General features: G+C 48.4%; 2 protein-coding genes across 2 annotated transcripts; one reads left to right on the top strand and one right to left on the bottom strand.

Annotated features, from left to right (window-relative positions):
- Positions 1-5,550: 5,550 nt before the first annotated feature.
- Positions 5,551-18,987, bottom strand: EIF3I (eukaryotic translation initiation factor 3 subunit I). The gene is made up of 11 exons (XM_029571772.1): positions 18,851-18,987; positions 18,042-18,134; positions 17,272-17,359; positions 15,198-15,263; positions 14,659-14,808; positions 14,384-14,511; positions 13,901-14,011; positions 6,930-7,019; positions 6,163-6,236; positions 5,981-6,073; positions 5,551-5,905 (listed from the first exon to the last, which is right to left on the bottom strand). The coding sequence occupies exons 1-11, from the start codon at positions 18,851-18,853 to the stop codon at positions 5,824-5,826; spliced, it is 978 nt and encodes a 325-aa protein (XP_029427632.1). The 5' UTR covers positions 18,854-18,987; the 3' UTR covers positions 5,551-5,823.
- On the top strand, positions 18,969-23,350 carry TMEM234 (transmembrane protein 234). The gene is made up of 5 exons (XM_029571773.1): positions 18,969-19,108; positions 19,176-19,327; positions 19,488-19,554; positions 21,738-21,830; positions 23,047-23,350. Exons 1-5 carry the CDS (start codon positions 19,096-19,098, stop codon positions 23,115-23,117), a joined length of 396 nt encoding a protein of 131 aa, XP_029427633.1. The 5' UTR covers positions 18,969-19,095; the 3' UTR covers positions 23,118-23,350.
- The last annotated feature ends 531 nt before the right edge of the window (positions 23,351-23,881 follow it).

Genomic DNA, 23,881 nt, shown 5'->3' with positions numbered 1-23,881 from the left:
GCCCTGCAATTTCCCCGTGTACTTATTTCTCATGCAGAAATCAGGCCTGGCACTGGCAGCTCTCTCTAACTGCTTGCTGTGTTGTGAACAATTATCTGCAGAGGAAAACAGGGAAACGATTTCACAAAGAAAGGGGTCTCAGCTTGGGCAGGAAGTCGCTAACAGATATGAACAGGACTTCTTGGGGTGGATCTGCAGAGTTTAGGTTCAATCCTTTCCCAATTTGTTTCTCTCTCATGAGCTTTTACAAGACGTTAGCTTGAAAATCACTTGAAGGGAAACCATTAAAGAATTTCGCTGGACTTTTGAAGAGTCCATGTCAAGGTGCTTTGTAGACTCTCTCAGCAAGTGCTCTGCAGGGACGTTTTTGTCCTACAGGAGCTTCTGTCACATGGGGCCACAAAAGCAAGGGTGAGCTGCATGGAGCAGCCATGGTTATTACCCCCAACATCAACTGTTTAGGACAACAAACCTGCTAGTTTTGATGGTTGTCTGGATTATTACAGAGGCTGGTGCCAAGGCCCTGGTTGCTAGATTAAAATATGAAACTTGTAAAAATGAAAAAGACAAGGCCCAAAATATCTTGCCAGCTTGGGACTCAGAGCACAGTAGAAACAGGGTTGAGAACTGGATAAAACATATTTGGAGGAGGAGTGGGAATAGCAGAGGTTGGTTTCAGTACGGAAATTTGTAGACTTATCTACCTACAATGCTACAGAACCAGAGAGAAAGAGAACTGGGCAGACTGGATGGGCCAAATGGTCCTCCTCTGCCATCATCTAGTAAAGTTGCTATGTTCCCACTGGCTCAGAGCCATGCCAGATGAGTTGGATACAGGGTCCAGTTGGGATAGCCCCACTGTCCTTGAATCAAGGGCTGGTAAGTGCATCAAGAATCCTAGTGGTGCAGAAGAGCAGGTTGAACGGGATGAGTCAGACTTCACTAAAGCCCTCTGCTGCTTCGGACTGAGCCTACTCACAGTGCCATGGCAGCAGCATCTCCATTTCTATTAATCTGGTCTTCTTTTCTCCAGGCAATACTGAAAATAAGTTTCCTGTTCATACCCTGGATCAGTCCAGACAAGTGGGTTTTACTTCCCTACCAGCAGATGGAGGCAGAGAACAAAACCTTGAGGCACTGCCACATAACCCAGAGTGGCACCTGCAGGCCCTCAGTATTTCTCTGTCTCCAGCAGGTGGTAGAGGTGCAAACCTGAAGTCTGGAGTTTTGATAGAAAAAAGAAACAGAGAAGGAAGACTGAAGAGTCTTAGAAGGCTCCCCAAGGTGTTGGGTTGCTTCGTGGGCAATCCCTTGGGTAGAGCAAGGCGAGCGGGAGGTTGGAGATCCCTGTTCTGACTCTGCCCTTGTCTTCGGGGGGGGGGGGGGGGTTTGAAAGCCAGGGGTCCTGGTTCCCTCACCCCCTCTGGGTCCTCATCGCCAGTGCCTGCTCTCTCCTGCTGTCCAGAAGCAGGGAAGTATCCTTTTTTTCTGTGAATTCCTTGCTTGGACTGTTTGTGTGTTTTTTAGAGCCTGGGCCTTAAAGCAAGCGATGGGAGTTTGAGCTGTGCTGACCGGCCGTTCTGCCGGAAGAGCAGAAGTCTCCCGCTAGTCGGGCGGGTGCTCGTTCAGGATTGGGAACGCGCTGCCAGAAGAGTTTGTGAGAAGCCCGACTACGATTCAGCCTGATGCTCACTCAGTGTGGGAAAAGTTGCAGCGGCTGCGATTTGAAAGCGGCTCGTCCTTGTGACTGCGTATTCCGCGGGGTGTGCCGGGTGTGGCTGGATCCTCTGCGGGAGGGTGGTTGCATGAGGCTGGCTGGGCCAGTGCTACAAAGCCCTGGGGGGGGGGGGGGGGGGTACATGGTAGGAGCCAGGGAGCCATTTCAGAGCCTTGAGATTCCCCTCCCCCACTGTTTCCTGTCGATTCAATGTCTGCTGGTGGCAGGGAAGGGATGGGGTGGCAGAAGGACAATGGCCAGGATTGGTCCTCTTTGGATTTGGAGCAATTTTCGCCGGATTTCGTTCTGCTTCTCCATAAGGCCTATTTGGCCAAGAAGGAGGCAGATGTCAGGCGGCCGCTTCCTAGCAGCACTCCTGTGACGAAGGGACCTTGGGGTGGGGGTGGGAGAAGCCGGTGGGATCTGGAGGGATTCTATGTCTCCTTGGGCTGGTCCACATCCGAGGGGTCAGATGGTCCAAACCAGCAGCAGGGTGATCCAGTGGCTCAGGAAAACAACCCGGTCACCGATGTAACTTATCATGTGGGGTGAACCCAGTCCTGGAGGGACTACGCAGACCTCCTAAGGCTTTTCCTTTACCCAAGAAGGTAAAGAAGTTGGTGGATCGAGACCGGGAGTCTCCCAAGGTGGGCCTGAAGGTGGCCATGGCTATGGCCAAGATCTATCCCTTGCTGGGACAAGCCTTGGAGTCTTCAAAGATCCCCAAGGTGGATGTGGCGCTTTCAGTGGTGACCAAGACGACAACCCACCCGGTGGCAGGTTCGGGTACTCTAAAGGATACCCAGGATCGAAAGCTGTAAATTCTGTTTCAGCTCGGAGCCTGCATGCGGCGGTCTGCTTGTGCTAGATGCAGAAGGCGCATGATAAGCGGTCAGGAATGACCGTTGAGACGGCTCAGGCTGCCCGCTTGGAAGCGAGAGTTGGCCTGGATATGATTTGGACTTCTGCCAGAAGTATGGGCTCGGAGACTGGTCAGTGGATGTGTGTCTGAAGTTCAGCTGTCTAACCTCCCCTTCAAGGGAAAGCTGCTATTTGGAGTGAATTTGGAGCAGCTCACAAAGCAATTGGGGGAGTCAAAGTGTAATAGGTTGCCCGAGTACCAGAAAACCCCCAAGAAGTTTTTATTTCCCTCCGCGAGCTCGGTTCTGTGAAATGAGGTTTCGCAATGGCAGGAGCCCTGGGCCCGTTCGGCAGACAGCAGTCCTTTCGAGCCCAGCGCAGGTTTCCGAGGGACGGTGGCCCCAAGGGGGAGGAGGAAGTAAGATTGGTCATTGAAGGTGGGCTGGGCTGCTCCTCTTTAGAGCCTTCTGGAGGGAGGCTGTCCCCCTTTTATGAGGAGTGGACCAAGATCACGTCAGACCAGAGACGGCTCTGCTGCTCAGGGACGCCTTGGTAATCTCCCACTGTGTCTCCCAGGCCAAGTGTTGCAATGGCTACAGCTCCTGCACACCATTGTCCCAGTGCTTTCTCTAGGGAGGGGGTAGGGTCGATACTCTGTGTACTTCATGATGCCCAAAAAGGAGAGGACTTTTTGACCCATTCTTGATCGGCCATACTGCCCTCTAGGTGCCACGGTTTTGGAGGGAGACATTGCGCATGATGATAGCAGAAGTGTGCAAAGGGGAGTTCCTGGCGTCGTTCAACTTGACGGAAGCCTTTTTCCATATCCCCATTCAGGCCGAGCACAGAGGTTCCTGAGGTTCATGGTCCTGGGGGAACATTTCCAGTTTCGGGCCCTTCCCTTTGGTTTAGCGACAGCGCCACGCACGTTCACTAAGGTGATGGTGGTAATAGCAGCGTTCAGGAAGGAAGACATTCTGATCCACCCGTACCTGGACAATTGGCTAGTATGGGCGAAATCGAAAGTGGTGGTCAGCAGGTCCTGCAGCTCCTGGATTCATTGGGCTGGGTAACGAATCTGGCAAAGAGTCATTTGAAGCTGGCCCAGAAGTTGGAATATCTGGGGGCATGCTTAGGTACCCCAGGTTAGGGAAGGTGTTTTCTGCCTATGGAAAGGGTAATCAAATTGCAGCGTCAGACTCTTCGGCTGCTGCGGCTGTCGGTTCCTGGGGTCTGGGATCAGTTACAGGTTCTGGGCTTCTATGCTGGAATTAGTTCCATGGGCTTTGCGCACATGCATCCTCTGCAGAGGGCTCTGTTGTGCCATTGGAATCCGCTTTCAGAGGAATTTCAGCTTCCTTTGCCGTTGCAGGAGGCCAGATCCAGTCTCTCGTGGTGGTTGTCTCGGAACAATCAGCAGAAAGGGATGGACCTAGAAGTGCCCGTCTGGATGGTGGTGACCGTGGATGCCAGCCTCTCAGGCTAGGGGGGCGATTTGTCAAGGGAAATAGGCCCAGGGTCAGTGGTTGGAGGAGGCGACCTGGTCCTTCAATCGGCTGGAAACCAGGGCAGTGAGCAAAGCCTTACTGGCGTTTCTCCCTCTCATGCTGATGCGAGAGTTCTCGGTCAATGCAATGATAGTGGCATACGTCAACAGTCAGGGCAGAACGAGGAGTCATCTAGTAGCGTTGGAGGCTCAAGAACTGATTGTTTGGGCAGAGAAACATTTAGTCAGGATAGCTGCTTCCCATGTAGCTGGAGTGGACAACTTGCAGGCGGACTTCCTCAGCAGACAGCATCTGGATCCGGGCGAGCGGGAGTTGTTAGCGGAGGCCTTCACCTTAATTCAGGCCCAGTGGGGCAGACCAGCGATAGACCTCATGGTGACTCCAGAAAATGCGAAAATGGATCAGTTTTTCAGTCATAGAAGAGAGGTCAGATCGGAGGGCATCAACGCTCTCGTTCAACCATGGCCGACACACCTGTTGCTGTATGTGGTTGCACCGTGGCCTCTTGTAGGTCGAGTGCTGCGGCGCATCAAGCTTTTTCCAGGTAGGATGATTGTGGTGGTTCCCGAGTGGCTGCGCTGGCCACGGTTTGCGGACCTTGTCTGGCGGTGGACAATGCTGTTTGCTTTGGCCCATCTGTCAGGGCTGTTGCGGCAGGGACCCGTATTTTCAGACTTGGGTAGAGTGTCAGCTGCCTTCTTCACAGGAGATATGATGGGCGACGATGTGGTTGTCTCTTCACACTTTTACCAAACATTACCGCTTTGATGCGTGGGTGCTGGAGGAGGCGTCTTTTGGGGAAAGTGTTGCGTGCAGGTCCTTTTGAGTTCCCTTCCAGAATAGGGGGGCTTGGGTACATCCCACTTGCCTGGACTGATCTGGGGTACGAACAGGAAAGGAAAATTGGTCCTTACCTGCTCATTTTCGTTCCTGGAGTACCACGGCTCAGTCCAGAGACCCGTCCCAATCGCTTCTGGATGTTTCTGAGCTGATATGTGGTTTATTCAGAGTCATGGGAAGTGTTCATAGTTTCAGATGTGCATTCTGTCAGGTTAAGAGGGCCTAGTTTTTTTCAGGGGGGCTCCAACTTTTAAGTCTCGGTTTGCCCCAGGTTTATTGGGGTTTGTTAAGGGAGACATCTTGGCTTGGATACAGGTCAATTCTGAGGACTGCAGTGGGGCACGCGGAGTTAACAGCAGGGCCTCAAAGTTTTGTTCTCTGCCTCCATCTGCTGGTAGGGAAGCATAAACCCCCTCGTCTGGATGATCCATGGTCCTTCAGGAATGAACATTAGCAGGTAAGAACCAATTTTCCTTTTAGGAGCCTTTTCTTCAAGTCTGTAGAGCGGGCTGGCCTGCATAGGATCTCCCTTCTTGTTACACTTTGCTTTTTCTCTTTTTTTATTCCTTTACTTAAGTACCTTTTACAAAACTGAAAACTGGAAGAAAAAAATGGGAAAACACCTAATGTTTAAGTTCTGTTTTATTGTTGGCTTGTAACCACAGAAACAATTTCATTCTATTGCACCTTTATTTGTATGCCAGTTTGGTAACCGAAATAAATTTTAGTATATCAAAACTTTGAAAAAAAAAGAAAGTTTAAATACTAAAAAAAAAGAAACAAATTTCAAACTCCATTTTAAAGATGCTTTCCAGTCTCTTTGGGTAACAGAACAGCTTGCTTGTATGTCATCCAGGGTCCCAGTGCCACCAGAAGGAGAGGAAGAGAGCAGCCACGTCAGAACTCAAACTCAAATTCAAAGTACTGAGGATCAAAGTAGTGTATCCTGACGTAGCCGTCTTCTCCCCCACTGCTGTAACTGCAAGAGAGAGGAGAAAGGTGACTCCCTGGGCAGGGCTTCCTGCTGCTCCTCCCCTAGCTAATTAGTGCTTACCTCTTGCCATCAGGGTGGAATGCAACACTATTAATTGGGCCAAAATGACCCTTAACTCTTCCAAACTCTTCTTCAAATCCCAAATGGAAGAACCTGGAAGGGAGAATAAAGCCTTCACATTTTGTGGACAATATAACGAGGGCACGATCTGAAAGTTAACTGGCACCGTATCCCTCATTTACCTGGCCTCAAACTTGCCAATCCGAGTGGAGGTTGTTGTCACATCCATAGCCTCCTGTCCACCACCCAAAACCACCTGCAGAGAAGAGACAGCAGCATTACCGTGGAACAAGTGAGCCCTGACCTCCAAGAGACACCCAAGCCCACAGAAGCTGAGAGGGGAGAAGTGAGCAGTGCACCTGAGAAGTCATGAAATTAGCAGAGGCTGTACGGAGAAAGGGGAGGAAACGCAGCTAAAGTCATGGGAGTTTATATTGCTGTGCAGAGAGAGACCAGACGTGAGGAGCCTGAAAAGCAGTGAAACAGTCATACAATTTATATACAAGAAGGCTGCAAAAAAAACAGGTGTTTGCAGGGAGAAAGTTTGAGAAGGTAAAAGCTGGGAAAGGAAGGAGAAAACAATAACTATCAAAAGTAAAAAGAAGCAAAAAAACCCCAAAACAAAAAAAAAAAACCCAGTAGATAAAACAAGAGTAAAAGAAAACCAAACAAAAAAACTACATAACAAATCCGAAGTTTTCTAAAAACTATTTCCACCCCTGTGTACAAAACCATAACAGATGTGGAGACAGCTCGAAGCAGGTCAGTGAGAGGGCAACTCCTCATCCTGCAAGGAAAAACCCGTCAGCTACCTTCCCAACAGCTTCTGAACAAGGCACATAAAAGGACGGCCCCAAATCCAGTAAGGTCACGTTCCTTTGCTTGTAGGGTGCTGGTAGCCACATGTAACATGATAAAGGCCAGGGGAGTTCACAAACAAATCCCTTACGTGATCAAAAATGGGTGAAAGCGCGGCAGAGTTGACCGGGCGTTCAGTCCGGAAGGACTTCTGGTGTTCCAGCGTTGTAGAATCAAAGAGCTGCACAGCAAAGACACAATGAGAAGAGAGGAGAGGCAGACACACGCCTGAATGAGACAGCCCTTCCCTGTGTAAATCAATCCCTCCGGGCACGACTCTGCGGACCCAATCATTCTCCCGCTCTTGCACCTACCTTCTTCTCTTTTGTGAGCCAGGAATTCTGAATCTGGCTTGGACACCCCCCCTTTTTTTTTTTTTTCATTACAACAAATTAGATAAGGCAAAAGCACTGTTCACCATTTACAGAGTATCATAACACAAATCATTAAAACATTCCTTCCCTGCACAGCTTGCATATTTCGGCATTCTGTAGCACACAGGAAAATTGGTTCTTACCTGTAGTACCACAGATCAGTCCAGAGTCCTAGGTTTTGCCTCCGCACCAGCAGATGGAGACAGAGAAAGTTTCACAGGCACCTCCACCTCTTAACCCAGTGTGTCACCTGCATCTCCTCAGTATTAATTAGTACCCAAGCAAGAAAACACTTTAACAAAACAATCACCCAATTAACTTTACTATATGCCCTGGAACGAGCAGAGGACAAGGAAATTCACTAGCAAATTTATAACCCTTCGTAAAAGGACTAATGGGAAACCTGTGGCATTCTTCAGAAATAATACAAAATATTAAAGCAGACAGATCGAGCGGACTCTCTAAAACCCCTCTCCACTATCGGGCAGGACTCTGGACTGATCTGTGGTACTACAGGAAAGAAAATTAGCAGGTAAGAACCAATTTTCCTTTCCCTGCACGTACCCGGATCAGTCCAGGACAGCTGGGATGTACCAAAGCTTTCCTAACCAGGGTGGGAATGCGAGAGTCCCTCTCGAAGTACACTGTCCCCAGACCCCCTAGCTTCTGGGGCCTGGACATCCAAACGGTAGTATCTGGCAAAGGTATGTAAAGACTTCCAAGTAGCTACCCTACAAATCTCTTACAGCGAAACTAGTTTGCATTCTGCCAAGGAGGCCACCTGAGAATGGGAAGAATGAGCCCTTAACCCTTCCAGGATAGGACGACCGTGACAGATATATGCGAAACCAATAGCTTCTTTCAATCATCACGCTATTGTGTCTGACACCCTCTGACTCTGCAGCACAAAAAAGGTGATCCATCAGCATGAAACTGGTAGCGACCTCTAGATACCACCACAAGGCCTTTCTGACATCCAAACATCTCAATTCCTTGGCACAAGGCGAATCAATCTCTAGATTTGGAAAGGCCGGAAGCTCCACTGCCTGACTTAAGTGGAACACTGAAACTACCTTTGTCAGAAAGGACGGAACCGTCCTCAGGGAAACTCCGCAAAAAGGATTCCCTACATGACAGGGCTTGATGTTCAGACATCCTCCTGGCTGAACAAATGGCCACCAAGAAAACCACCTTCAGAGTCAGATCTTTCAAGATGGCTATCTTAAGAGGCTCCATGAACCTAGCCCCACAAGCAGCCCAAGGCCGACACCTGCACTCTGAGGGAACTAAAGGACAAACCTTTTGATAGGTCTCTGTAAAAAGGACAGAATCTGCACCACCGAAGCTTGCCAAGGATTAATCCCCTGATCTGTACACCAAGACTTTCCAAACCTAGACATACGCCAAGGAACTAGAGGTCTTATGAGCTTGCAGTAGAGTAGAAATAACATCCTCCGGATATCCTTTCTTCTGTCATTGCCTCCTTTCAAAAGCCAAGACACTAGACAAAAGCGATCTGCTTGATCTGAAAATATAGGGCCCTGTCGTAGACGATTTGGTAGATGGCCCAGCTCCAGGGGACCGTCCATTGCTAGATTGACCAAATCTACAAACCAAGGCCTTTGTGGCCACTACGGAGCCACGAGAATCACCTTTCCTGGGTGGACCTCTATCCTCCTCAGAACTTTGCCCATCAGAGGCCATGGAGGAAACACATAGATCAGAACATCATGTGGCCAAGGCAGCACCAGAGCATCGACCCCTTCCACTCCGTGTTCTCTTCTGCAACTGAAGAAACACGGTGTCTTGGTGTTCCTTGGGATTGCCATCAGGTACATTTAAGGCATGTCCCACCTGTGACATCGCTTCCTCCGAAAGCTCCCATTCTCCTGGATCCAATTTTTGTCGGCTGAGAAAATCCGCTTGCACATTGTCGGACCCCGCTAAGTGAGATAAGAACATAAGAAAATGCCATACTGGGTCAGACCAAGGGTCCATCAAGCCCAGCATCCTATTTCCAACAGTGGCCAATCCAGGCCATAAGAACCTGGCAAGTACCCAAAAACTAAGTCTATTCCATGTTACCATTGCTAATGGCAGTGGCTATTCTCTAAGTGAACTTAATACCATGTAATGGACTTCTCCTCCAAGAACTTATCCAATCTTTTTAAACACCACTATACTAATTGCACTAACCACATCCTCTGGCAACAAATTCCAGAGTTTAATTGTGCGTTGAGTAAAAATGAACTTTCTCCGATTAGTTTTAAATGCGCCACATGCTAACTTCATGGAGTGCCCCCTAATCTATTATCCGAAAGAGTAAATAACTGATTCACATCTACCCGTTCTAGACCTCTCATGATTTTAAACACCTCTATCATATCCCGCCTTAGCCGTTTCTTCTCCAAGCTGAAAAGTCCTAACCTCTTTAGTCTTTCCTCATAGGGGAGCTGTTCCATTCCCCTTATCATTTTGGTTGCCCGTCTCTGTACCTTCTCTATCGCAATTATATCTTTTTTGAGATGCGGCAACCAGAATTGTACACAGTATTCAAGGTGTGGTCTCACCATGGAGCGATACAGAGGCATTATGACATTTTCCGTTTTATTCACCATTCCCTTTCTAATACTTCCCAACATTCTGTTTGCTTTTTTGATTGCCTCAGCACACTGAACCGACGCAGCTATCAAGACCAGATGCCTAGGACATCAGCATCTCCATTTCCAGAGCATCCGCTCAACTCTTAGTATCGCCCTGGCGGTTGATGTAAGCCGTCATTGCATTATCTGACAGAACTCTGACTGCATGGTTCTGCAAAAGGGGAAGAAACTTCTCCAGAGCCAGCCGCACCGCCCTTGTCTCTAGGTGACTGATGGACCAAGTTGCATCCTCCAGCGACCATTGACTCTACACCGACTGGGACTGACACACAGCCCCCCCCCCCCCCCCCCAACTGGTTAGACTGGCATCGATAGTCACTACCATTGAGGCACCTCGAGGTCCACCCCATGGCATAAGTTGTCCCGTGCAAGTCACCACAAAAGACTGGACCTGGTGTATTCTGTAGGCAGTAATGGAAGATGAAACTGCTCTGAAATTGGATCCCACTGGGATAGCAACGCTTTCTGTAGAGGTCTCATATGAGCAAACGCCCACAGGACCAGCTCCAAGATAGAGGCCATGGTACCGAGGACCTGCAAGTAATCCCAGACCCTGGGCACCAGGGTCTCCAACAGGTTCTGAACTTGCATTGGTAGCTTGAGGAAGACCTTGCTCACATGGTTATTGAAACACGCCCAAGAACTCCAGAACCTGTGAAGGTGAAAGGCAGCTCCTAGCCAGGTTCACAATCCAACCCAACAATCTCAAACGGTGCAAGAGCACTTCCACCGCCTGTCTGCAAAGGTCCTCCGAATTCGCTCAAATGAGCCAATCGTCCAGATATGGATGAACCAGCACCCCCTCCTTTCTGCGGGCTGCTGCCACCACCACCACCACCATTACCTTGATGAAAGTCCTCGGAGCAGTGGCTAGACTGAACGGTAGAGCACCAAACTGAAAATGCTTCCCGAGGATCATGAACCTGAGGTAACTCTGATGATCCCGGTGAATCCCAGTGTGCAAATACGCTTCAGTGAGATCCAGGGAAGCCAAAATTTCCCTGCTTCGCACCGCCGCAATGACAACCTAAGAGTCCTCCATCCTGAAATGGGGACCTTAGAGCCACGTTCACCTTCTTCAGGTCTAGGACTGAACAAAATATCCCTTCCTTCTTTGGCACCACAAAATAAATGGAACACCTTCCCATCCCCCTCTCCTCCTGGGGGACGGCAACCATGGCCCTCAGCATTCTTAGCCTTTGGATGGGCTGTTGAACAATACGTTTCTTTGCTGGAGAGGCACAGGGGGATACCAGGAATAGGCTTCTTAGTGACTGAGCAAATTCTAGAGCGTAGCCTTGTTCTATCATGCTTAGAACCCACTGGTCCAACGTGATTTTGACCCACTCATAAAAAAAAAAAAAGAGAGTCAACCGACCTCCGATGGCTGGGACTGAGGAGTGGGTCAGCCTTGCTTTATTGTGAGGATTTGGCCCTGCTAGGCCCTTGGTTGGAGCCTTCTCGGGTCACTCTGCATCCTCAAAAGGACTGGGACCATGACTGAAACCTCTCCGAGGTTTGCCTCTGGCTTGTGCCTGGAGCCCTGCTCTGACGAAAACATCTTTGGCCTCAAAAGCGTGAGCGAACCAGCATAAAACCTTTTTGCTCTTTAGGTTTGTCTTCTCGTAGCTTCTACATCTTATTATCTCCAAGCTGCTTTATCAACTCCAAATCCTCTCCAAAAAGGAGCTTGACCTTAAAAGGGAGCGCTTCAAGCTGAGCCTTTGACGAAATGTCCACTGACCAGTTCTGTAAGCACAATCTTCTAGCTGATACTGCAGAGACCATGGTCCTAGAAAAGCATCAGCTCCGTAGGCTACCACTGCTTCTAAGCGCTCCACCTGTTCGGATTCCTGGGGCATGAAATCCCTGGGATTCTGTAACTGCTGCACACATCTCAGGCTTGCTGAAGCATAAAACTGCTGCACAGATGCCCAGAGCAGAGGCTTCAAAATTGTTTTTGAGGTGCACCTCGAGCTGCCTGTCCTGCAGATCCTTCAGAGCTGCCACCCCAGCTACTGGAATGGTGGTTCTCTTGGTAACCGCCGACACCGAAGCATCCACCTTCGGTACCCTCAATAGCTCCAGGATCTTCTCAGACAAGGATAAAGCTTATCCATAGCCCTGCCCATCTTAAGACCAATCTCCGGAGTGTCCCACTCCCTGGTCATCAACTGCTTCACCATCTTATGGAAAGGAAAAGTCCTGGCCGGGCCCCTCAAACCATCCATGACTGGATCCACTGTGTCCTGGTCCAGCTCCTCCTGTGGGACCACTATGCTCAGCTCTGCCAGGACATGTGGGATCAAACAGGCACATGACCTTTGGACCATCCCTTTCCATAGTGGGAATCTTCCCCGACTCCTGATCCAGGTCACCATTGGCAGGAGTGACATCGAGAGAAACATCCCCCAAGGGCAGCTTCTGGTCGGACTCTTCAGAGGAAAGGTCATCTGCAGGTCTCTGCGCCGCTGGACCTCTGACTAAACGAATCCTTGTAGCCCCCTGCATCTCTGACAACCTGGGCAACTTTGTGGGCGGCCCCCTGGGGCCCTGCCCCTGGGAAAGCAAATCCTCTTGCCTCTACTGGCTATATAAGCCTCATGCAATAGAAGAATAAAATCCAGGGAAAATTGAAAAGGACCACACAAATCCCCTCCCAGGGGATCAGGGTCCCCTGGGCCTCCTCTGGGCTTGAATTGGCCAGTGACAGCGTTGGCGGGAGATCCCCTCCCTCTGCTGCCCTCTCCTCAGCAGCTGTGAAAGTTTCTAAGATGGCCACCGTTCCTGTGCTCAACGAGAACGGGTCATCCACATCCTGCCGAGCAGCCGGCAAACTACCAGGGACGTGCTGCTTGGAGGATGCCGCCCGAAAGGCCCGCGATGAGCCCTCCCCACTGGAGAGGCAACGGGAACATCAGCCAAATTTAGAAAGCTGCGCGCAGTGCTCCCCACACGCGGAGCAACGGCTAACCCGCAGCATGGAGAGCGCGAAAGAGTACGCTACAGATGCCAACGCTATCAAAAAGAGGATCGGGAACCAGGGGACCGAAGCAGCTTGGAAAGCCCACTTCCCACCACTCCCAGCAACAGGCGAGAGCCAGCAAGCACCAGCAACCACTTCAGTGCTGCAAACTGCCTTGCCTGTTTCTCCCTTCTTTATTAATATTATTTTTTTAAACTTTACAAGCAAGCAAGAAAGAAAGAAAGAAAGAAAGAAAGAAAGGATCTACTTTCCTGAAGAAATGTGGCAAAGACTTCCCCCGATCCTCATTGAAGGGGAGAGAGCCGGACCACCAGCTGTCACCCCCGGCGTCTCAAGAGAGCAAAACTGGGGTCCCTGACCCCTGCTCGTTCGCAACCTGCTACCAGAAGGGATGGTCCCACCAAGACCTGACAACCTCCTGGGAGGAAGTTCTCAGCTTTCTTTTTGCGCTCAGGTACAGGACCGCAGGTTTTGCACCTCCTCCATCTGCTGGAGCCAGAGAAATACTGAGGAGCTGCAGGTGGCACACCGGGTTAAGAGGCGGTGCCGGCAAAACTCTCTCTGTCTCCATCTGCTGGAAGGGAGGCAAATCCCAGGAGTCTGGACTGATCTAGATATGAACAGGTTATGTGACAGGCTCTGTCTCCATCTGCTGGAAGGGAGGCAAATCCCAGGAGTCTGGACTGATCCAGATATGAACAGGTTATGTGACAGGCTCTGTCTCCATCTGCTGGAGGGGAGGCAAATCCCAGGAGTCTGGACTGATCCAGATATGAACAGGTTATGTGACAGGCTCTGTCTCCATCTGCTGGAGGGGAGGCAAATCCCAGGAGTCTGGACTGATCCAGATATGAACAGGTTATGTGACAGGCTCTGTCTCCATCTGCTGGAGGGGAGGCAAATCCCAGGAGTCTGGACTGATCCAGATATGAACAGGTTATGTGACAGGCTCTGTCTCCATCTGCTGGAGGGGACTGATCTGGGTACGTACAGGGAACCATCTTCGTACTGTTCCCCCACTTTTCTTGCCCACCCCCACCTTGGCTGTGTTGTCCTTGGATGCAGTGATGAACATGGTCATGTCTCGAGAGATTTGGATGTCATTGATCTGCTTGCAATGTTCTTTCATTGTTGCCACCACCTCACCTGACTGTAGGGGAGAAAAAGAAATGTTTTTTGTGAGGATCCAGCCTGGGGCCACATCACAGGACACCCCAGAGGGCAGGCTCCCTACACATCTCCCTGACAGCACAGCTGAAGTGCAGACACAACCTCATCTGTGCTAAATTTCCAACGCCTCAGGAGTGCCGGAGAGAAGCCTGCTGGTAGCACCATGGCCTTAATGCTTAACCCCTTATTGATGTGCAGATTTACCAAGTTCCACTGCTCAGCCCACGTTTCCTTTAACACAGCACAGGAGCACAAGTGATATCGCCTACTAGCACCAGAATGAGAAAACAATGGTTCTGGGGGCCCCAGCATCAGAACATAAACAGATCCTGCCTCCCGTCCCCACACTCACCTTGGCACTGAACTGGTTCAGCTCACCATTCTCATGTCCCACAATGATAAACTCGCCCAACGGACCCCAAACTGCACTGCTGATTTTTGACTCATTGCAAGGGATCTTCATGTAGGGCTCATTGTCATCTACCAAGAGAAAAGCTGTCAGTGAGGGGCCTCAAAGTAACCTGAGAACCCAGCTGCCACCTGAAATTACACTGCGCCACCACTGTATGATTACTTTCATTGGACCAAACCCACCCACAGTGCCTCCACCCCACCCCCACTCCCTACCGATCTGGCTGGGATCCCGCAGGTCGAAGAAGCTGACGAAGCACTGATATCCCATCTGCTTGTCTGTTGAGAACATAATGATGTTTCCCCCAAAGTCAAAGCCACAGGTTCGAACAGCAGAATTGGTCTTTAAGAGTGCAAGCTGCTTTCCTATAAAGAAACATATTCAGTTTACACTTTCCCAAACAAAGGGTCCTGAAACCTTGGCAGCTGCTGTCTATAAGCAATCCACTTTGATATCCATCCTTGCCCCCTCTAACCCATCTGTTCTCACACTCCAGATGTTCTGGCCTAACTGCCCTCCCCCCCCACACCACATTTTGCTCCTAGCTCACATTCCATCAGACCCTCTGCTTTGCCATGGGGCTGCAAACCCACTCACCTACCTTAATCCCTTCTGACATAGGTTGTGTCGATACTCAAGAGACTGGTAAAAGAGCTGAATAAGCTGAAAAGAAGCCAGTGTATAACCAGATGCAGTACACCCTGAAGTAATTCTTGCAGGCAAAGGCCAGGGAATGTGGACAATGCAGCTTTACCTGTCTCACAGTCCCAGAGTCTGCAGGAGTTATCGGCAGAACCAGAAAGCACATGGCGAGTGTCCCCTGCATCAGCTGTTAAGGATTATAAGCAAACTGTCACAGGCTCCCTCTCCACTACTGAAACACACGACACTGCCTCGACATTGATGGTTCTGGACTTCACCTCATGTAAGAGGTGTGGAGAACTTGCCTGTCCAGTGGGCAGGTCAGTTTCAAATCCCCAATCTATTGATTTGATACTCAAATTAAAGCATCCTTAACAGAGAGCAAGATAGCTCTGCATTCCATGAAACAGAATGGCACATACCAAGACAGGAAGAGGATATCATAAAGAGTACCATGAATGTCTGCTAAACATCTCCAGCCTACTTTGTGCAGTATTTCTAAACAGAAATGTGATTGTGTGATCTGTGCTCTTCTCCAGTGCTAATTTCAGATTCCATACTTTGTCTTGCTGCATCATCTGCCTGCTATAGCCTTCCTGGGTAGGTGTACCTTGCTGGCCATATTTCAGCTCTGCCTAAAAACCACCATTGCTTTTAAATGCAAAAACCCTGATTCTTCCAGGTTTTAATCTTCTCACTTTAAACATTTTTACAATAATTTTATTTATTTATTTATTTAAGGGTTTTTTATATACCGAGGCACGTTTGCAAAACATCACCTCGGTTCACAGTGTAACGTAACTTAGCAACAAGCTTTACAATAGTAACATTAACAGGGAGAGGGTTAACAAGGGCAGGAGCTGATAATACAAGGATTATATACAAATGTACATGCTAGTTTTAATAAGAGAGACAAAGCAATCAGGCTAAATAGCAGGGGATTGTAAAAAGGGAAGGGGAGGAAGAGGAGTATATCTACAGAGGGTGGGGGTAGGGAGAGGATAGAAAGGGCAAAGGTCAGATGGACGGTCATATCACATCTTAGGGGAAAGACAGTTCGTTAGTCAGGGTACGCTAGTTTGATAATAGTTAATAATAGTTAATTAATAGTTAATAGTTAATAATAGTTAATAGTTAAGCCACTGCCAGATCATACCCTTAAACATACCTGGCACGTGCCCTACGATTCAATTACATGCTAAGTGGATCCATGCTTGTGAATTCAAATTGCTGATGCACACTATGTCAGAGAAACATGCTGCTTGTTGTATTGTATCTATACTTTCTATAACATGTGCCTGCTGAATCTCAATGACCGATGTACTCTGTATTTATAGTGCTGTAACACACTTTGAATTCCTCTGCTGGAAAAGTGTGATATAAATAAAATGATGATTGTTACTGAAATTTGTCTTCTGTCTCTCTTAACCAGACTAAACTCCATGGAGCAAGGACAGTCTCTTAAGTGTATATGTGCAGTGCTGCGTAACCTAGTAGTGCTACAGAAATGAGCCATAGTAGCGAAAGACAGGGTCAGAGATAACCTGAACTTGTTAAATAAAACGGAATATCAAACCACAAAGATACCAGTAAAGGCTGCCAAAAAAAAAAGGATGCTGCAAGAATTTCATTTAAATTTATTGTAAACAGCAGCTGTAGTACATGAGCTTTTGGGATTCTTTCTAAGCAGAGCGAACCTAGTGGCTCAATGGCAGTGCTGCAAACTGCTATACAGAGCAGCTGGGTTTGATTTTCAACATTCACTGGGTTTGTGGGGCCAGGATTCACAGCCCCATGCCCCGCCCCCCCCCCCCCACGGAGGAAAAGCTTTGTCCCCATTACTGCACAATGGTGACTTGTAATGGCTGAAGTAGACCCAAGACAACCATTTCCAGGAGGAGCCCTAGTACATGCACATGGGCCCCAACTGTTGCTCTAATGACTGAGCTAGGTGAGCTGGTTGGGGAATATAAAATAAGGGGAAGGCCAGAGAAGTTGCAAATGAAGGCTCATGGTGCTGTAGCCCAATAGGTTCTGACCGAGTTGGAAATCTAAAGAAGCAGGAGGAAAATGCCAAGGAAAAAAAAGGTAAGACCAATTACTTTTCTCTGCAATCTTCATCAAGCTACTACCACAGGTTTTGTGGCTTACAGAGCAGGGGGATGATTTGTTGTTAAAAAGGATACAGTCCGCATCAACACACCACACCGCTCCTGTATGCCCATTATAGGTGCCCAGCCTTTCCCCATTCACCGAATACCAAACATTAACAATCTGAAACACAAAACATAAAGACTGCAGGGACAGCTCAAGGAAATAAACAAGAGAAGAAAAACACCTTCAAATGTACGTACTGTTAAAGTGCAGATTGTGCTCTGACAATGGCCACATGATACAGAAACAAATAAAATAATAATTCCTACACAATGCATCTTGTGAAAAACTCTAAATTACTACAATCCCAACCTCTCCCAACAAGAAGCGGTACAAGTATTATCCTTAACAGAAGGCATGGCGGTAACCTGTACAAAGTGGCAGTTACTACCCTAAAAAAAAACAAAAAAACAACTTGTGGGACAGACTGGATCAACCATTTTGGTCTTTATTTACCATCATTTACTATATTACTATGGCTGGCTGTGGAGAGCACGTGATCCTACAGTCCCAGCCTACAGGCAAAGGTGCAAGAGGGCTGAATATATGCGTATGTAGCACGGGAGCTCACAATTCCTACAGTCACAGCCTCTCCCAGGAGGAGGTGCTACAGGGACTGGTGCAGGAGAACCGGGGTGGGGGGCGACGACGACACACCTCACAATGCCTGCACAATCAGTTTAGCTCCAGAGAACAAGGGATGCATTGTTTTTTAATATACAAACTGATATCCATACAAACAAGGAACATACAATAAGCAGTTAAACAAGAATTAATAAATCTTGCTGAAGACAATACATACCGGATCTTTGGCAACAGTGAACAACAGATCCCCTTCCCGGTTATATTTGATCTGAGTTATCGATCTCTCATGACCCTGCAGTAAAATCGGCTTCTACAGTGATAGAAATGAAGAAGACGACAGCCTATTTAGATACAAATTAATTTTCTAAAACAGATTATACTGGAACAGGCATATTCTTAAGGACCAAGTGGTTGTGCCATCAGGCCAAAGAGTGAGATAACTTTTTTCGGGGGTGGGAGGAAGGCAAAAAACGAAGAGAATAAAGCAGTAATTCAGTGACCCTCTTTCATGTAGGTTGTTCCACCACTGCAAAATAAATGGGAAAATCTCCTAGGATAAAGCGGATTTAAAAAAAGAAGTCCGCGTTCCTGAAACCTCTCTGTAAAACTATTAAACGGGATTACCGGTGTTCACACAAGGATCATGTCTGAGCAGTTACCCGATTGACAAGTTATGAGATGTCCCACTTTGATAGTGTGAGCACACCCCCTCATCATGCCAGTTTAGTTCGGAAGCTGCTGAAGAATGTAAATGTGTAGGTCCAGGGTCCCTGACGCAAGCCGGAGTGCGTGCTAAGGGCGAGGTGTCCAGTGGCCCGGTCTCTGGTCGGGGTCTTTAAGCCGCTGCCATGTCCCAAATTGCACCAGCAGTGACCGAAAGTGGTTCACTTGGCAGGTAATGGCAGCGGGCGCCTGTGGCCAGAATAAAGGTGACTAACTCCCATACAGGACCGCTGCCCAGAGGAGAGCCGGGGCTGGGTCAGTGCCTTCTCTTGCCCTCCTTCCACCCCTTCCTCCTGGCCTCACCATCGCCTCTCACGCTCAAGGTTCACATCAACAGAAAACGTGCGACGAAGAAAGAGAAAGGCAGCCGCAAACACGTCCGGGTCACAGGCGGAAGCGTGGGACGAAAGAGCGGAAGTGAGGTCATGCTGGGAGAGGGGACCTGTAAGCAAGTGCCGAAACTCAGGCGCCACCGATTGGAAAAGCGGAAGTGACGTGCCTATGGCGGTCGTTGTGAGGCATTCGGAGAAGCGGAAGTGACGGTTGGCATGGTGACTGCCGGTAAGTTTGCCTTTCTCTTTCCTGGAAGGGTTCCGGCGCAGGCCCTGACTTGCTTCTTGTCGTGCAGGGCAGGTCGCCTCCATGCTCTTGGTGGCTGTGCTCTGGGGTGGCACCAACCCCTTCTTGAAGGCGGGTGCAGAGGGTTTGGAAAGCGTCAGGAGAGGGAGCGGAGCGCTGCAGCTGCTGGCAGAGATGAAGTTCCTCCTTCTCAATTACAAGGTAAAGCCTCTGTCGCCGACGCCGCTTTCGTCCCATTGCTTCCCTTGACGAGTTGTGTATTTTATTTTTATTCTTTGCATCCGGTCTCCTGTGTAACCTCCGACTGTCCCGGGAACAGCTCAGGGGCTATAACCACCTGCTTTTTTTTTTTTTTTTGCAGTGTATGTTGCCGTTTCTCCTTAACCAGTGTGGCTCTCTCATCTACTACATCACCCTGGCCTCCACAGGTAAATCCAAGCAATGGCCTGAGAGTCCTGGAACCAAATATATAGACTGAAAGTCGCCGCCTAAGTTCTTGTTTTTAATCGCTTAATAAAATACATTTCCTCCCCCAAACCAGTCCAGACTCGAGTTTTTCTCCCCACCAGCAGTTGAAGACAGAGAGTAAAAAGCTTCACTGCACTCTTGGTACTGAAGTTACTGTGCCACCTGCGCTCTCTGTCTCCAGCCGATGGCAGCAGTGTATAACAGCTTGGAAGAGAAACTTGCTCCCAGGGGTGCTCGGTCCAGGATTTGGGCTGTCTCTCTGGTACGGTAGGGACAAGCTGGAGGTCGGTGGCCTTTATTTAGCTTGTACCCTGATTTTGGGAGGGTCTGATAATCAGTGGGGCTGGCTTCCTCTGACCCTGTTACTTTACTGATTCTTTTATCTTGTACCTGATGGTTGTTTTATTCTACATGATGACAACAATAAAATTATTTAAAAAAAAAGAAAAATGCTGAGAACAGTAACATCCAGAACCACATACAGCTTGCCCACTAAGTGCATTGAGCTGATGACTCAGAGGCAGTATCTCTGGCAATGTACAAGTAAGTTCAGAGAGCCAAAATTGATTCTCTGGCTGACTGAATCTAGGATTGCTACAGTGATTGTGGTCCCAGTTCCAGGAAGGCAAGATCTGGACTGGCAGCAAGGTTTACTACTGAAGAGGGTCATAAACTGGGTTCCTTTTATGAATCTTGGTTATGTGTATATTGTACTCCTGGGGAATTCTGTGCACAAAAACTTAAATGACAGTCTTTAAGTAATTACATTTTAAATTAATTCAGAAAAAAGTTATTACTTAAAGATGCAGACTTTAAAATATTTTGAGCAGAATTTCTCAAGAAATTCACTGTAAGATTGTCCCTTCCACTCGCTCTCCCTACTCCCCTGGCTACTTTGCTCTCTCAGGCCCCAACTCCTCCAACTGCCAGTATCTCTCCTCTCCACCTCTAGGCGGAACCCCTTCCATTCTATTGCCAGTCCCAGAGTTTGATCCCATTCTCAGTATTTCCCCTCATAAAGGCTCCCCCTGTCCCTCCCTCTCTCACACACATACTCCCTCTCTCTAGTACACATACACACACCCTCATACAGGCTTCCTCACTCTCTCGCACACACATATCCCCTCATACAGGGTCCCTCTCTCTTGCATACACACCCACACAAGCTCCCTTTCTCTCTCACACATACATCCTCACACAGACTACCTATGTCTCTCTTTCACGCACTCCTTCACACAGGCTGTCACACACATACACAATCCCTTCACACAGATTAGCACCCTCACATACACATGATCCCTTTTTCATACACACGAGCTCCCAATCTCTCTCTTACACACACACACTCCTTCACAATCTTCTCATACCACGCACACACACACTCCTTCACAATCTCCTCATACCACGTTATATTGTAACCCTTCGGTGGCTCCCTTTCAGTCACTGGTTCTTTTCCTTCCCTGCCTACGTTTCCATCCTTTCCTCGTCTTTCCTTTTCTAACGGTATATTAAAAGCCAATAAATAAATAAATATAAGCTCCCGCTCTCTGAAACCCACACTCAAGCATCCCCCCTTACCTCCCATGTTTTCTCTCACACCCTCCTGCTCTCTCACCCTCCCCTCCCCCACACCCCTCCCCTCATATAGGCTCCCTCTCTCTGAAACCCACACTCCCTCACTTAAGCATTCCCTCCTGCTCTCTCTCCCCCTCCTCTCCCCCTCTCTTCTCTCTCTCACACACACACACACACACTCTCTCTCTCTCTCACCGGGGCCTTCCATTTTTTGCCGCAAGCAGAGCACACTCCGTTCGCGGCACACAGGGTCCTTCCATCTTCACTGTGAACGGAGCGTGTCCTGCTCTGTTTGCGGCATGCTGGGGTTTCCTCTGCTATTTTTTGCAGTAACGCAGAATTCCCCCAGGACTAATATTAGAGTGGTGATAGAGAGAAGAACCCTCCTGCCATAGTTGGTCATATCATGATACATCAAAGCTCAGTCTTATCTAATGGGATCACACAGAATGCAGGAGGGTCTGGTTAGGAAAATGGAAAGTAAACAGAGCAGTGAAATGTAGGACTTAAATGCATATAGAATAGCATTATGCAAGATCATGAAGTAACCTTCACCTCTCTGTTTCAGATCTGACCCTGGCTGTGCCATTCTGTAACTCACTTACTTTGCTCATCACAGTGGCAATAGGAAAGGCACTTGGTGAGGATATTGGTGGGAAAAGTAAGTAGAAACACAAATGCCTTCTGATATTAGTTGAATGTATCTGGAAATCTGAATTGTGTATAAACTCTGAATCTATTGTGGAAATGTGAAGAGGTCGTGGCTTAGACATCCTAGAGGTCCATATTCAGTAAGCTGGCAGGTGGACAAGCTATTTATTTATTTATTTACAATATTTATACCCCACAGTAATTCATTGTTCTTAATGGCTTACATAGGAATATATATATTTACATAAAACAGAGCAAAACTGCCACTGTAGTTCAGAAGGTAAAAACAACTACCAGCTCTGATAGCTTACACATCCAGTGCTACTGACAGAGCAGTGCTGGAAGCCCCCAGGATCGCAGTGTACTGCAATTCCAGCACTGGAAATGGGATCTCAGTTTCTGGTAGGGTTGAAGTGGAGGGAGCAGGGAGGGCTGGTGCCGAGAGTCTCACTTTAATTTTAACATTTTTCATCAGAGAGATGAGGGGAGGTGGGCTTGGCCAGCATGGGCCTTAAAAAATTTAAAGCAGGGGATTGGGTGTAGAATCAGGCTAGGAGGACTACAGTCAAGATTTATTTAAGTGGCTTAAGAGTGCCACTTAACCAGATATCTTTTGAAAGTATCACTTAAGTGCCACATTATCCAGACACATAAGGCAAGCTAACTTTTGACCTGCTCTGAGGCAAGTGTAAAGTTACCCACCTAACTAAGGCCTGGATTCTCTAAGGTTGCAGACCTTAGAGAATCCCACGGTAACTGGGGGCAGGGGGCGGGCCTGCGAAAGCCGGCAGCCATCGCACCACTGCGGTGCGCTGGCTGCCAACTTTCGCACCAGATAACTACACCATAAAAAGGTGTAGTTATTCGGCACGAAACTGGCGGCGATAAGGGTCCTTACCTTTCGCCACCAGCGATGTGTCCGCAGCGTCGGCCCTAGTGCCGCACCGACTCCTCCTCTTCCGGGGCCGACTCCGCCCCGAGCTGTCGCATGTGATACGCTTCGAAAATGACCCCCTAAGCTGGATAACTTTATTCCGCACCCAGGATGCTCTTTTTTTTTTATCCAGCTAGATAATGATTAAATCCTAGCCAGATAAGTGGCTCAGTATTCAAATACTTGCCATTTCGCTGGATAACTTGTGAGTTATCGGACTAAGTGGCTTTGAATATGGACCGTGTAATGTTTTGTCCCTAGCATTGACCTGGAACCTGCTGTATTTCCATAGGAGCTGTGCTAGGAATGATGCTGACTGCCTTTGGTGTGACTCTGTGCATTGCAAGTTCCATAAGTAACTGAGCAGCTGCCCACAGGGAGGAGGACTGGCAGAAACTGGACTAGGGCGACCTGAGCTTCCTCCCATAAACATGGCCCCCGATCTTGGGTTACAATCTACACGTCTTGGAGCCTGAGATTGTCGAACAACTACCGTGTAGCTGTGGCTAAGTTTTCCATATATGCATTGAAGAAAAGTAGTAAACTGTAAAAAGATGTTTTCTTTCTAATAAACTGAAAGCCAAAAGTTTGATGTAGTTGCAGAGTTGGAAGGTCCTGTCCTCTGTATAGTGTTCATTTCTTTTTAACTGCTAATACTCTGGGATCCATTTCCTCAAAGGTTCTTCTTCAGAGATAGAAGAACCTCAGGACTTAACATTAACAGAAGAAAGAAGATGACTGAAGTAACTGAGGGGTTGCACTATACTATTCAGTAATATAAATAATCTACAAGCAAACGGAGCAGTTAGGACTGGAAAAGAACTGGAGGGTGTACAATGCTAATGCGTGGAGTGGGCGTTACTACCCTTCACAAAAGGCACGAGGGGAAACCTGCACAGAGTGGGAGTTACCTTAACAGAAGGCACGAGGGGTAACCCGCACAAAGTGGGAGTTACTGACCTTAACAGAAGGGACGAGGGGTAACCTGCGTGGAGTGGCAGTTACTGACCTTAACAAAAGGCACGAGGGGAAACCTGCACGGAGTGGCAGTTACTGACCTTAACAGAAGGCACGAGGGGTAACCTGCACGGAGTGGGAGTTACCTTAACAGAAGGCACGAGGGGTAA

The sequence above is a fragment of the Rhinatrema bivittatum genome, chromosome 11 (assembly GCF_901001135.1).
Source record: "Rhinatrema bivittatum chromosome 11, aRhiBiv1.1, whole genome shotgun sequence".
NCBI classification, from domain to species: Eukaryota; Metazoa; Chordata; class Amphibia; order Gymnophiona; family Rhinatrematidae; genus Rhinatrema; species Rhinatrema bivittatum.
This window is presented reverse-complemented; position numbering and strand designations above follow the sequence as displayed.